Genomic DNA, 16,041 nt, shown 5'->3' on the forward strand with positions numbered 1-16,041 from the left:
CAAAGTTTCCCCGCCGTCCTGCTTCCGAAACAGCTGTACTATTTCGTCTCTCCAGGTATTCACTACCCGCCCGGTGGTGACGACGCAGCATTCTACCGTCGGCCTGGTTACTACCTGTTTGATCACCGAAGAGAACCCTCCTTTCGCAGCTCCGCCGGCCAGTTTTGAAAGTAAATCCGCCCTAATGTTTTCCGACCGGGGAACGTGCCGCAAAATGAACTCCTTGAAGCCTAAGGCCAGCTGCTTGGCCTTGTGAAAGTATTGTAACAAGAGTTCATCCTTCACCTGAAAATTCCCATTTATCTGCCCTTCGACCAGTTGGGAATCTGTTTGACATTCTAACCGACCTACCCCTAGGTCCTTGGCCAACTCCATCCCGGCCAGTAGAGCCTCGTACTCGGCTTGGTTATTGCTGACCTTGAACTGGAACGTCAATGATTGTTCCACTAGTATCCCGCAGGGTCCTTCTAAGACCACCCCCGCTCCTCCTCCCCGACGGCTAGATGACCCATCCACTGAAAGTTTCCAGCAGAACTCTTCTTCAGGGGGCAGATCAACGGCAAANTCTGCTAAGTGTTGACCTCGCANCGACCCTCGCGGCTCGTACTTCAAACCGAACTCCGATAGCTCCACCGACCAACCTATCATCCGACCTGCTAAGTCTGGTTTGCGTAGGATCTTAGCTATCGGGTAATCCGTTCGCACTACAACCTGGAAACCTTGGAAATATGGTCGTAATCACCGAGCGGCATAAACCAGAGACAAAGCCACTTTCTCCAGCTGTTGGTATCTTATCTCCGCCTCTTTCAAGCTTCGGCTAACGAAATACACCAGTTTGAACTGTGGGACTTCTTGTAGCAAGGCTGCACTAATGGCTCCTTCCGAAACTGTCAAGTATACTTGCAATTCGTGACCCGGCTCCGGGCGGCCCATTACCGGGGGCTGGGTAAGAACTTCTTTTATACGCCTAAAAGCCTCCTCGCTCTCCTCGTCCCAACATCCCTGTGCGGTCTTCTTCATCGCCCGGACGATCGGCTTTGACCGACCAGCTAGATGGGGGAGGAATCGTACAAGGAGGTCAACCGCCCGACCAACCTCTGTACCTCTTTCACTGTCTGCGGACTTCTCATCTCTAACACCGCCTTACACTTGTCGGGATTTGCTTCGATTCCCCGAGCGGTCAGCATGTACCCCAGAAATTTCCCGGCCCTTACCCCGAAGGTACACTTAGCAGGATTTAAACGCATATCGAACTTTCGGAGTTGCCCCATGACTTCTTTCAAATCCGATAGGTGCTCCTCTACCGACCGGCTCCTAACAACCATATCATCAACGTACACTTCCATGCACCTGCCTATTTGCCCTTGGAAAACCTTGTCCATCAACCTCTGGTATGTAGCCCCTGCATTCTTCAGTCCGAAGGGCATGACCTCATAGCAGAAGGTTCCCTGCTCAGTAATGAAGGCGGTTTTATCACTGTCCAGCCGGTACATGGGTATCTGATTGTACCCCGAATAGGCATCCAGGAAACTCATCACCTCATACCCTGACACCCCGTCCACCAACGCGTCGATGTTCGGCAGGGGGTATGTATCCTTCAGGCAAGCTTTATTCAGGTCGGTAAAGTCAATGCACATTCTCCACTTACCGCTGGCCTTCTTGACCATGACTACGTTTGCCAACCAAGTAGTGTACTTGACTTCTCTGATAAACCCGGCCTCGATTAACTTCCCCACCTCCTCACCTACCGCCCTTCTCTTTTCTACGCCTAACCTTCTTTTCTTCTGAGATACCGGTCGGGCATNTCGAAAGACGGACAACCTATGTGAAATAACATCAGGATGAATCCCTGGCATGTCTGACGCAGTCCAGGCAAATAGGTCCTTGTTCTCTACCAGCACCTCCTCCAACCTCCGCCGCTCGTCCTCTTGAAGGTCTCTACCGACCATCGTCACCCGATCCTCATTTTCCAGGAGACATGGCTGGACATCTCCCATCGGTTCCACCCGGTCGGTGGTGTCTTCTCTCGGGTCCAACTCTGCCGTCGATATAGCCGCTCGGGTCTCACATACCCTATGTCTCGGGGGTTGCACTCTTAACCCTGCTGCATAACATTCCCTTGCTACCTTCTGATCGGCTCGGACCGTTCGGATTGTGCCGTCATCCGCCGGGTACTTCATAGCTAGGTGCGGGGTTGACACTATTGCTCCGAACGCATTGAGACACGGCCGTCCCAGCAACACGTTGTAAGAAGTGTCTGCTTCTACCAGGAGGAAACGCACTCTTAGCTCTTTCGCCCCCATTTCTGACCCCAAACTCATCTTTAGATCCACGTACCCCCTTGTGTCAACCCGTTCTCCTGCGAACCCCAAAATTTGCTCGTTAAATGGCCTGATAGCCTCGTCCGGTATCTCCATTTGCTGGAAGGTCTTCCAGTATAGGATATTGGCCGAACTCCCCTGGTCTACCAATACCTTTCCCACACTGTACCGAGCGATGATGGCCGTTATAACCATGGGGTCGTCNTGATCGGGGTCCGGCGCGTGGAAATCCTCATCCGAGAATGTTATGGTCGGCATGGTTCTTCTACCGACCGCCACCTTGTTCACGCTGTGNAGNTTTCTCAGATGTCGCTTCCGGGCGGCCGAAGACGCCCCTCCCCCGGCAAACCCACCCGAGATGGTGTTTATCACTCCCCTCAGAGGNNTANCGCCGCTTCCCTCGCCCTCCGTCCGTTCGACGGCCGGTTGAGCCCTCTGGCCGACCGGTAAATGACCCCTGGGTCTTTCCGCGGCCCCTCTTGGGTTAGGATTTTCCCTTCTAACAAATTCCCTCAAGTGACCCGCCTGTACCAAACTTTCTAACTTGTCTCTCAGTGCTACGCAATCTTCCGTGGAATGTCCCATGTTCTGATGGTANCGGCAATGCTTACTTTCGTCCGCACCCNGAGGGGTGGGGGACCTCGCCACCGTCAGTAAATTAGCCCTCAAGGCCTCTTCCAAGACTCTCACCCTTGGGGCACTCAACGGAGTGTGATGGAAATANTGTTGTGCTCTTTGTATTTCCGCGCCCCGCTTCACCGTCGACCTATGCTCCCCGCCGACCGGTCGTTTCTCTCCCCTCCGGTCCCGCCCAGGCTTCTCCCTCNCTCCTCCTTCTTCCCCCTGATCGTTACGATACGATCTCCCCTCTTCTATTCTTATAAACCCGGCCAGTTTATTCTGTAGTTCAGCCATAGATTGGGGCTCTTCCTCATACAGNTAATCTACGAAAGGGNCGGGCCTAAGCGCTGTCGTGAGCGCGCTCACTATCAGCCGTTGGTCTACGTTCCGCACCTGCCGAGCGGTTCGGTTGAANCGCTCCATAAACCCCTTCAGCGATTCCTCCCGCCCTTGTTTCATCCTGACAAGGGCGGTATAAGTTAAACCTCGCGAACGATTTGAGGCATACTGCTGGCTAAACANCTNCCTCAGGGTAATGAAACCGTCGATGCTGCGAGGCGGCAATGAGTGAAACCAATCCAAGGCCTCATCCTTCAGAGACAGAGAAAATACCCGGCACCAGACCATCTCGTTGGATGAGTAGACCGCCATGGCGTCTACGAACGACCTCAGATGCTTCACTGGGTCTGACGTACCCCCGTACTTCTCAACCCAAGGAAAAACCTTGTTCTCCAGCATTACTGCCCCCATGACGTTTGGAGTGAATGGGTGCAACCCCTCGGCCTGGTCGAACTGGTCCCCCTCCCAGATCTCTTCAAACTGCGGGTTTTGCCGCTCAGACTCCCCTCGCCCCTCCAGATTGTCCTGGTCACGCCCTATGTTTCCCTCACCTCTGCCCCTTCCTCTTCCTTGGCCGTCTATCCCTCTCCCCCTCCCGTTCAAGCCTTCTCTCCCACCGACTCCTCTGCCGCTCGGTTCAGCTCCCCTACCGAGCCCTCTCCTCACTGGCCCCTCCCCTCGGCCAGCTCCCCTTCCTCTACCTCTCCCCACCACTGCTCCTCCTACGGCTTCTCCGACCTCCTCCACCGAAGGCCGCCGACTGACCTCCTCATCTCCAGAGTGGATTGTCTGCACATTGACCGACTGCACCGAAGCCCCCACCACCACGTTTTCCCGCTCTGCCCGCAGAGCCGCTATCTCCGCTCTCATTTCCTGCATCTGTCTCTGCATCTCCTGCAGGACCTGCAANTGTAGCTGCTCAGCCATTGTGTTCGTTTCTGGGTAAATCACGATTTCGGGCCCCACGGTGGGCGCCAAATGTTTTGGTATTTAGAGCCCGAGACCGAACCAGCTCTTCGACCCTTTCCCGATCGCCTGACCCGGTCGTTCTCCAGATGCCTTTATGAATCACCCGGGAGGTCCTGCAATAAGAACACTCCGACGCCCAAGTCAGTGGATCAGTTAACAGGATCAACTCTTTGATTAGATTCGAGAGAACTTACCTGTCCTGCTGCTCCTATTTATAGAAGATGTATTCATAACTGACCATTAATTTCATTGATTCGCTATGTCTTCCGTTACATCTTCATCAAAACCTTTTAATGCCTTCTCGACCCCACACCCACTTAATCCATACCGTCCAGTGCTTAAGTCACCATTGCTTCTTATGGCTTTGGCAACCCGGCCGTCCGGCCTTCTTCCAGCGTTCCTGATCCGGTCGGTCCAGCCGACCCTCCTCCACTACAATAGTGTTACATTATTAGTATTTTAAACTATTCTTTTGTAAAACTATTAGAAGCTACAATTAAATGTTTAATTAAAATTATAATACTTTTTAAATTACTTTTTTTTTGTAAATTATTATATAAATGTAACTTTTGTTATAAAGTTAAAATTAAGGAAGCTTGGACGGTACAATTCCCATCCCTAAATTAAATTTTAGTAATTTCTGAAAAATATGTAAAATAATTTTATACTATAAATATATAAAAATAACTTGTATGTTAAAGTTTTATTTATTAGAAATTATATTCAAAACATTATAATAAATCCTTAGCAATTAAGATAGAAACGTGTGAATATTATATTTGTACAAAATCATAAAAAGTATAAAAATTGTGATGAAAAATTAGTAATGAAAGAATTTGTTAAATCTAAAACAGCATTTGATTGGATGGATGTGTGAAGATTGAGCATCTAGCATTGAAGGAGGATGAGTGTAGGTGACACATATAAAAAAAAAAAGAAAAAAAAGTGGAACAGGAATAGGGTTAGAATATGGAGTATATGGACCAGGCGGTTCAATGGTGCCAGCAATGGCACAAAGTATTAGGTGGATGACTCAAATTTTCTGAACGCTTTCAACTTCAATATTACAGTTATGCAATGAACTCTTCACATAACACCAATCTATATCTATATATATTATATATATACCACCACTTACCCACAGCTTATACACAGACACACTCACTGTCACGTTCCCCACTTTCGAAGCATCCACTTTTTCTTCCATATAAAATTTCCCCTTCATGATTTCATCGCAAACAAAAAAACCCTTGTTTTCCTTCTTCCTCCTTTTCCTCGTCTTGTTGCAGAAGCGATTCCAGATGGGTGTGGTCGACCCAGACTCTTCTCATTCCCAATCCAATCGGATCCTGATCCGTGAGGTCTGGGCCTCCAACCTTCAATCGGAGTTCCAGATCCTTCGCGACGTAATCGACGATTACCCTTTTGTGTCCATGGATACGGAATTCCCGGGAGTTATTTACCTCCCCCAAGTGGTTTCTCCGACGGAACCCGCCCGCCGCCATCTTAAACCTTCCGAGCACTACGCCTTCCTCAAATCCAACGTTGATGTCCTCAACCTTATCCAGGTCGGACTCACGCTTTCCGATGCAGACGGCAACCTGCCCCACCTCGGGACCAGTAACCGTTTCATATGGGAGTTTAACTTCCGCGATTTCAACGTGGAGCGTGATTCTCACGCGCCGGACTCGATCGATCTTCTCCGCCGTCAGGGGATCGACTTCGGGCGCAACGCGGCGGAAGGCATCGACTCGTGGCTTTTCGCAGAACTGATGATGTCATCAGGGTTGGTGTGTAACGAGGCGGTGAGTTGGGTGACGTTTCATAGTGCGTATGATTTCGGGTATTTGGTTAAGATTCTGACCCGACGGAGCCTGCCCCATGGGTTGAAGGATTTTTTGAAGATTTTAAAATCGTTTTTTGGAGAAAATGTTTATGACATCAAGCACATGATGCGGTTCTGTGACAGTCTCTATGGAGGTTTGGACCGGTTGGCGCTAACCCTCAACGTGGACCGGGCCGTTGGAAAGTGTCACCAGGCCGGGTCCGATAGCTTGCTGACGTGGCATGCGTTTAAGAGAATGACGGATATTTATTTCCCAAAGGATGGGCCTCATAAACATGCCGGTGTTTTGTTTGGATTGGAACTTGCGTATTCCTCTAGTTGAGGAACTTAAACTGAAAAAAAAAAAAATCATATATATAAATAAATATTTTATTCTTTATTTTATTTACTGGATAAATTAATTATAATTCGGAAACTGCCAAACTCATCAATCTTGTCTTACATGAGTTGATGAAGAGGTTGAAATTTGACACTTGAAAAGCACGCCATTTCATGCGTTGGCTCTTGGGACTTGAAACCAGTATGGGATGACATTGGTTCAATGTTGTCTTCATTTTTAATAAATTAGGATAATTCACTTCAGTTTCTGAACATGTGATATAATTAATTAATACGTGAATAAATTTTTGTTTGGATTTGATTCTTGAAAAAGTGGAAGGAATCCTAAGGTAAGCTCCTACTCACATTTATTTGATGATGCATAATTTCTTTTCTTTTATATCAGGGCTGAAATGTGAAGTGTAGTATAGTAGTTTGTGTATTCGTGGATTATGTTAGTATAAAAATCATATTTTATGACGTATAAAAACGAGTTATGATGTATATAGTTTTGTATGTTATAATAGTTAAAATTTGTATGTTATAATAGTAAAAATTTTCATTATAGTCTGAATATATTATGACACTGTTTCTAAAATCGGTCCATTTTTTTATATGAATATTAGAGAAAATTGTTTCAATTTGACATTGAGTAAAATTATCTATGTTCACATTCATTAGAGTTATTTCTTTTTTTTATAAACTTTTTGACAATTTTTTCTTCTTGACATTCTTTTTTCTTCGGAGCCAGCACAAATTTTAAGTTGACATCCATAAAAAACGACAACAAAATCTAACAAATAATGATAAAAAAAAAACTATAATGAATGTGAAAATAGATAATTTTACCCAATATCAATTCGAAACAATTTTTTCTAATATTCATATAAAAAATGGATTAATTTTTAAAACTGCGTCATAATATATTCAGACTAAATTTTTGCTACGTTATAAAATGTGTACATTTGTTATAACGTACAAAACATCATAAAATATGATTTTTTACCAATGGATTGTTGTTTTGTCGTGTATTTTATGAAAGGGCGAAGTCATTTTCAAAATAACTTTGATTTAGATATAGGATGATTTGAATTATAGTTTTAATGGACTTTGTCATGCAAATAGTATGTAAATATTAGGATCAATCTACCAAGAATATTTAGATCTATCTCTTGATATGACACTTTTAAGAGTTAAGTTGTTGTCTTGTAATCAGATAAATTAATTTTTTAAGATATATATCGAAACAAAATATTCTAGTAAACACTTATCCAACTCCAATCACATCATATTTTTATTTTAATATTTGACACACTTTAAAAGGAATATATCAATTGCAAAATTAAAAATATTAATTTTCTATTAAATATGTCGTGGATAGAAAAACTTAAGGATGTTCATGTAAAATTTCCCTGTAAAAAACCATCACATTATTTAAATATGTGATTTGATAACAAAAAACACTATATTTATATTAATAACAATAATAATAAATTACTATAATTAGTTATCATTTAATGAAAAACAAATATCAGATGTTATATATATATATATATATATATATATATATATATATATATATATATATATATATATATATATATATATATATATATATATATATATATAATAGGCTTGCAGACTTGTGTACGTTCTTTTTTCTGGTACACTTTAGTTATATATACTGAGTTTTAATAGACAAAAATATTCTCATATATTATGAATTATAAGTTTCAAGGTCAAGAGTATTTGAATATTATTCTCAAAACTAAAACAAAACAATAAACCTCCAAACTCTTACTCAATTTCTCTCATCGCTCATTCCACTTAATTCTTTCTCTTTTATTTCTTTTACTCCAACATTTTCTCTGTCATCTAACTCTAACCCATATTCCTCACTTATCCAATTTGTTTGTCTTTCATCTCTATCCTCTCTCACATCCACACACGAAAACCTACGACATCGCAATTTGTTACTCTTATTCGGTTCGTTTATTTGTTTTCCACTTTAATAATAACATAATTGATGATGTTGATGTTGATTTTTTATTGGAGGACTGTGTTATATCTTTTTCTCTTCTGATTGTAATTAAATTTGTAAAAAACTAAAGTCTATAATAATTTCAAAACTGAAAAAAAAAACAAGAAACCCCACAAAAAAGACGTTAGCATTAACCCATAATAGTTGCAAAACATTTAGTTTCTTAATACCAATTTTGATAAAATCATAAGAAAGGAGTAGAAGTTAAACTATGAGTGTCATGGTAACAAATTTATTAAGTTTAAATTCCAATTTGAAATTCAGTGCGTTTTGTTTTTCTTAATTTCACTTCTATGAACAATGATTAATCAGAATGACAACCATATTTACAATTTTGATAAAATCCACTACTACAAAATTGATCATAGATAACGCTTAATAGATAGTGTTTTTTTAATTAAGCGTTATTTATGAACATACAGACAAATAGATAGCGCTTGTTTAAAAAAATGCTATCTATATCTCTGATAATAAATAGCGCCTCTTTAAAAAAACGCTATCTATACGCAATTGTTATTATTTTTTTAATTCATAATTTAAAATAAATGAATAGATAGCACGTTTTCATAAAAACGCTGTCTATTATAACACAATATACAACACTTAAAGAGTGCTTTTCTAAGAAAACGCTGATTATTCAACCAACCTCGGTTTCTTTCTTTTTTTTTATCTTATGATTTCTTAATAAGGACTTTAGCAAAGTGCGATTCATGAATTTAGCAAACTTGAGAAGATTAATACCTCAACCGCTCGCGCCTCCTCTACTTTGGTCCACTCATTGACGAACTCAATGTAGGTTGCTTGTGAAATTTCATATTGTTGCCGCTGCGTGACAAAGCTCTCATTAGATGGGTATCGTGAAAACCCTAACGAATTTCACGAGGAGTATCACGAAAACTGCTGCTTAGGGCTCCAAATCTGGACACTTATGGCGAGGAGCACATCGACGATGGCAAAGATATGGTAGAATCCTTTCTCGAAGAGGCTTAACTTCTCCACTATCTCAAGGTAATGATTCGATTTGGTGTTGAGTTGTTCTCCATTGACGCACTCTATTACTTACTCGAAGTTCGAATCTTTATTTAACAACATCCTAATGAGTTTGACAGTTTTGAAGATGTATTCAAACTTTATGAAGGAGGAATTGCGGTGCCGAGGGTATACTTACAAAAGTTAGGGATAACATCCCGATAGAGATGCTTAAGGATAGTCATCCTTCATTTCACATATGGTAAGCTAGTCAAATAAAATCCACCTAATTAGTTAAAATTGAATGAGATAAGATTATTATTAACAACATTTTATGGTATATATTGCAGTTATCCCAATTAACAAGAAACTCTACAACTTCATCAATGTTGGTTTCATAGTTGGGACAGTTGGATATTTAATCTGTGTTTGAATCCAATTTTTCCTCTTTCATTTCCTGTGACTTATATATATATATATATATATATATATATATATATATATATATATATATATAATGTGGTTTTGATTTTGGACATTTATTGTTGTCTAAAGATGTTCTATACGACCCCATGTACTCACTTTTGATAGATTACTAAAGCCAATTCTGGAGAAATGGATAAAGTTATAATAAAGCGTGTACTATTAAAGTATGGTTTAAAATCCCAAGTCCAATTTCAACTTCTTATACACTTTGTGTTATAGGTCTTGAACGTAGTAATTGATGCCTTAATATCATTGTAGAAGATATAATTGTCATTTAGAAGATACTAATTTTTTATTTATTTGTTAGATGGAATTCTTTTAAAGCATAAATACTTTTATGTTGAAGTAACTAAAATATTTGTTTCCATGTTTATTTTATCATTTGTATTGTATTATTCACCAAGACATGGACACTCTGATTATATTGTCCAAAATTGTAACAGATGATAGTTAATTACATGAGTTCGCAGAAGAACGATGTGTACATGCAAAGATATGGATTTTCATCACTTTTAGTAATTTTATCTCAATTAAATCTTGATGAATGGGATTTCTATATCTTTTTTGTTCTTTATCTTGAATATTTATGAGTAGAGACCCATGAAAATGTACATTAAATAGAGCCCATTATAGAGCTCATGGTCAACATGTAGAGTATATCTTTGTTTTTGAACCACCATGTCAGATTTCTTTAACACTACCTTTAATCAACATAAAGAAAATGTATCCTCTCCTTGATCATCTTTTTTTAACTCCTCTCACCTTGGTTATGTTGCCACACTTTATTCATTCAATAACCTCAAGAACTGTTTCACTAACCTTAGTCTCGATGTTAAAAGAGTTAGTTGTCCATGTAACTAATTCTAGGAAAATCCAATTAAATAATCTTAGTTTGATTTAAGTTTATATAACCATTATGATATTCACTTTCAATCGTCACTTTGAAGTATGACACATGAAACTGCTTCTTTGAATTAATTATATTATGATTTTGGCTTATAATGAACAATTTATGCAGACTTCTACTTTTTCGGTAATTCTCTTACTTAAATCAACTACCACTAAGAATGCTTCATTCACCCTTGTTTAATATTTTAAATCATTGTTATTGTTTTCTTTTATATCAAGTTAAATTTTATTGTTTTTTACCTTGTTAATTTTGATTTAGGTAATTCTCTATGATGCTAATGTTTATAGGGAAGGGGAACATAAGATTATGTCATACATACACAAGCAATGTACTCTGAAGGAGTATAATCCAAATACCTCTGTTTATATGGCTTGGTAAGTAAATCATAGTAAAAGTTGTCGTGATTGTTTCTTCTGATATTCAGTATAAAATGTAAATGGTGGAGTTCTCATTTGATTCACTTTAAATGCTTCAATGAAAGTGAAGTACCGTGTAAATGAAAATAAGTCGTGTAAGGTTCTGATATAGAGGTTCTACACTCAAATTCCACTACCATAATTCAAATTCAACTTACATAATTCATAAAGAACCTGTAAAGGATGCTAAATGAGCCATTGTAACTATTGTTCACGCGGACACGTAATTCATAAAGAACTGTGTAAAGCATTCTTTCTATGCAGACAACCTTCTTATTTGACTTACAAAGCCAAAAGAAGCCTTCTGTTATAATAATCTTATTTTACTTGTTATTATTTGTTAATAACTATTTGTTTCTTTGCTTATTGATATAGATGCACTTTGACGAAGGATTGTTTGAAAGGCATAAAGGTAGGGAATCTACAAAGCTTGTAACAAGAGGTGTTCGAGGAAAAAGTTCATCTAAAAAGATTACAGAAGGTCTTGTAAAATTTTCTACCAAAGTATCAATCCAGGTAATTAGATATGCCCAAATCCAATACTGAATTCTAAGTGGTTTAACTATCAACTTCTAAGAGTAAATTTGGCTATACGGTAATGGACATCCAAAATATATGTGACTGCTTAACTATAAGACATTTTTTATTTGTAAGCTTTGATTCAAGGCATTATCTCTTCTTTGAATTAGAATTCTAAAATAATTTGTTTTAGTTTTAATTTTTCTGTTGTTCAATTCATTTTGATGAAGAATGGTTGTTAAATCCTTTAATTATGCAAATTTGTATTTTTTTTCTATTACTACTTGGTAATAACTACTAATTTTGGTTATGCAGATTTTTACAGGGTAATTACCTTAGTGGAATCATTCCAAGTGAAATAGGAAACCTTTCGCTGCTCATATATTTGTGAGTTTCTTTTAGTTCTTGCTTCTATTGGTTGTTTGTATTTAATTATTTGGGCGTATTGTATTGTGCATTCATTATGTTTTCTTTCGAAGAATAAATGGCTTGAAAGAATAAAGGGAAAGAAAAAGTAATATTTAAGATGATTATCTTTTTTTAGTTATTTAGTGAATTTTCTAGTTCGTCCTTTTTTAAAACAAATTCAAATTCTTTAATTTTGGTGTTATAGTCATATAGAATTCATATTCAACAATATAACTTCCTATTTTACAGGGACATATCGAGCAATTCCCTTAGTGGGAATATTCCTGCATCACTTGGGAAGTTGTACAATCTAAAAAATTTGTGAGTAGGCTTTTCTTTTCCACATTGATACTTCTTTCTCCATAAATATTTTATTGACTTTTTATTTTACACCAAAATGAATCTTTTACCATTGTGATTGTGTAATCTTTATAGATGATTTGTAAGCTAAGTGCTGATTTTTCTTTTATTAAAGTTTAATTTTAATTAAATATATTAATACTAATCTATTTACACTATTATATTTCAGAGAGAATTTAAAAGCAATATTTTATTTTCAGATAGTTTTATGATAATTTTTATTTTTATGTTGTTATGCGAGTTGATATTTTAATAAATATATTAAGTCTTGACATTAATATTGTCAATAACTATGTTTTTAATGTTTACTTTGTCTATTGTGATCAATGATACTAGACACTCCGAATATAGCACTCAATTTCTAAGGAATTAAATCCATTTATAATATTCGGACAAGCATATTATGCCTTCTTGTAGCTTTGTTGGAAATCGTGGTCTGTGCGGAGTAAAAACCAATTCAACATCTAAAGATGATGGTTCACCGGGGACCAATACTCAATCTACTTTCTCAGGTAAAGAAATGGGAATTTATGACCCCAAAGTCTACCAATCTCAAATAGAGGTTTTATTGTACTATTATATGACCAACTATATTCTATAGTAGTAAATGGCAAGCTTTAAAGGGGTAACAAGAAATGGGAATGATAGTGTTAGAGATATGATTTGAAAGCATGACTTACTATTTTGGAATTTAAAGTTTAAACTTCTAATTGGTATATAATTGTTTGGACTAGTTTAGTAGAGTTCTGGTTTGTTGTTATATTCAAATTATAAAGATGTTTTTTTTAATTTTGGTTTTCTAGTTTCCTAGACAACCCAACGACAATGATTGTGGGTATTACCTATGTCAATATATGAAGGAAATTATCAAATACTGTGAAGAATGAATAATTTCAATTGATGTAAGTTATTTTCATTGTCATAATTAATTTGTAGTAAAATTTAATTAACTAATTCTATATTATTTTTGTTTCTTGCAGTATTTTTTTTCTAGTTGTAGATGTCAGCAATATCGTGAAAGTCAAATCATTGAAGTTAGGCAACATTGGTGTTTACATGTAATTAATACATTATCATAGGTTATGTTATAGTGATGTAGATGCTTATAAGTATTGATAGGATATATATGTTATGGTTGTATATATTATCTTATAAAGCAATGTCATGTCATGACACGTATTGGACGACTTAACGATTAAATTTTGAAATATTATTGTACTAATAGTTTTTATTCATATTAATGAACATTCTTTTTGAGACATTTGTGATATTTTTCTCAATATTTTATATTTTTTTGTATATAATAGAACTAATAAATAGTGTGGGTTTGTAAATAATAGAACTGATATTTTATATTTTATTATAAAATTAACTATTTTTAAAAAAAAAAAATTAGACCAATAGATAACGCTTATTTAAAAAAGCGCTATCTATTGTCAATCACCAATAGATAGCGCTTATTTAAAAAAGTGCTATCTATTGTTAGCCACCAATAGATAGTGCTTTTTTAAAGAAGCGCTATCTATTGGTGGCTGACAATAGATAGCGTTTTTTTTAGAAGCACTATCTATTAATAGATAGCGCATGCATAGATAGCGCTTAAAAAGCGTTATCTATGATAAAAAAAAGCGCTATCTATGCACTTTTTTGTAGTAGTGATCATAGAAATGAAATGAGTAGAAGTTAAACTATGAGCGTAACAAAATTATTAAGTTTAAATTCTAATTTGAAATTTAGTGCGTTTTGTTTTTCTTAGTTTCACTGTGTGGCAATTGATAAATAAAAAAAAAATCATGTTTATATTGATCAAACAAGTTGAAGATGTGAAATGTTTAAAATAAACTTACATAATGTGATTTACTTTGGAAAGTAATTATCTGGTCCAACTAAGAGCTAACAGATTTATTACTAGTTTACTAATTTCTGATTGATTTTTAATTAGTTGGTATATTAATGCAGTTCTTCTTGGAAACTACTCAATATTATGCAATTTGCTCAAATCTATAAGATGTATAATTTGTTAGATTATTTTTATATTTTTTTACAAAAATGAAATGAAAATATGCTTATTAATATGAAACATTCAAAAGGGAACGAGCGATTGTTTCTTTTCTGAACAAGGGGACAGAGTTAACAACAACAATTTTCTTTATTCATAACTCTCTTCAATAATTTGTTCCTGTTAAATCATTTAGTACGATGTACAGGAGCTTCACTTTTTTTTTTTTGCTGTGTCTTGACATTGGTTATATGCAAGAGGTGAAAAGTATATTCCAGAATATTGTTTTCAGTGAAAAATATGTTTTTAGAATTATTTTAAAGAGTTGACTTACAAATCCATTTTCTGGACAATGACTTACCCTTCCCAGATTAGAGTCAGAGAGATGAAAGAGAAAGAGTTCAAAGAAATAAGGGAATTGAGTAAGGATTTGGGCATTTCTTGTTTCTTTTAGTTTTGATAATGAAATTTATTTAAATACCCTTCACCTTAAAACTTATAATCCATAATAGTGAATGTATTTTTGTCTACTAAAAGCAGATACACGTTATTAAGATGTATCAACTTAAAAAGTATAGTAAACTCATATATATATATATATATATATATATATATATATATATATATATATATATATATATATATATATATATATATATATATATATAGTGTACATCTCTTTTCAGAATAAGGGTTGTGAGGAATGAGAGTGAAAGAGAAATGAGAGAGCTGGATAAGGGTTTCGAGTTTTTTTTCTTTAGTTTTGAGAATGAAAATTATTAAAATATCATTTACCTTAAAACTTAGAATCCATAATATATAAAGGTACTTTTGTCTACTGAAACCCAGTACACATTGCTAAAATGTACCAACTGAAAAATCAGCGCGTACGTATAGGGGTTTGTTAACACGCGTACGCCTGTTTTTCAGTTGGTACGTTTTAACAATGTGTATCGGATTATAATTGACAAAAATACCTTCATTTATCATGGATTCTAAGTTTTAAGGTCAAGGATATTTAAATAATTTTCATTTTCAAAACTAAAAAAAAAAAAAAAAAACCCCAAACCCTTACTCACCTCCCTCATTCCTCTCAACCCTTTCTTTTTTCATCTCTCTCACTCCAACATTTTCACATTTTCTCTGTCATCTCTCTCACTCCAACATTTTTTCTGTCATCTCTACTGTTGTACCAATTGAAAAAAAAAATCATAAACACTTTGTCATCAGAGATATTTTCTCTCTCATCTCAACATTTTCCCTATCATCACTCCAAGATTTTTTCTCTCATCTCAACCCAATTGAAGATGGTGGTAATTTGAATCATAGATATTTTTTAAAAATTGAAAAAGTTTACTCTTTTATAATCATTTTATATTTATTAATCTGTGTAAAATGAATATAAACTTTGTCACTTTATGTTACTCTTTCCAAATCTCAAAGGTAAAAAATGATTTTACTGTTTTTTATCTTGCACAGTGGTTAAAGTTTATTCTAAACGCATGTAGAAGTTGATTCA

The 16,041-nt window shown here is 36.5% G+C and overlaps 2 protein-coding genes across 2 annotated transcripts; one reads left to right on the forward strand and one right to left on the reverse strand.

The window, feature by feature from the left end:
- Positions 1-884: 884 nt before the first annotated feature.
- On the reverse strand, positions 885-4,208 carry LOC106753098. The gene has a single exon (XM_014634890.2). The coding sequence runs from the start codon at positions 4,206-4,208 to the stop codon at positions 1,050-1,052; it is 3,159 nt and encodes a 1,052-aa protein (XP_014490376.1). The 3' UTR covers positions 885-1,049.
- Positions 4,209-5,221: 1,013 nt separating this feature from the next.
- On the forward strand, positions 5,222-6,687 carry LOC106753122 (probable CCR4-associated factor 1 homolog 11). The gene has a single exon (XM_014634917.2). It carries the CDS (start codon positions 5,474-5,476, stop codon positions 6,416-6,418), a length of 945 nt encoding a protein of 314 aa, XP_014490403.1. The 5' UTR covers positions 5,222-5,473; the 3' UTR covers positions 6,419-6,687.
- Positions 6,688-16,041: the final 9,354 nt, after the last annotated feature.

Source organism: Vigna radiata, unplaced genomic scaffold, assembly GCF_000741045.1.
Source record: "Vigna radiata var. radiata cultivar VC1973A unplaced genomic scaffold, Vradiata_ver6 scaffold_234, whole genome shotgun sequence".
Taxonomy (NCBI): Eukaryota; Viridiplantae; Streptophyta; class Magnoliopsida; order Fabales; family Fabaceae; genus Vigna; species Vigna radiata.

Coding starts and splice junctions, on each gene's coding strand:
- LOC106753122 (XM_014634917.2), top strand. CDS start 5,474: ATGATTTCATCGCAAACAAAAAAACCCTTGTTTTCCTTCTTCCTCCTT.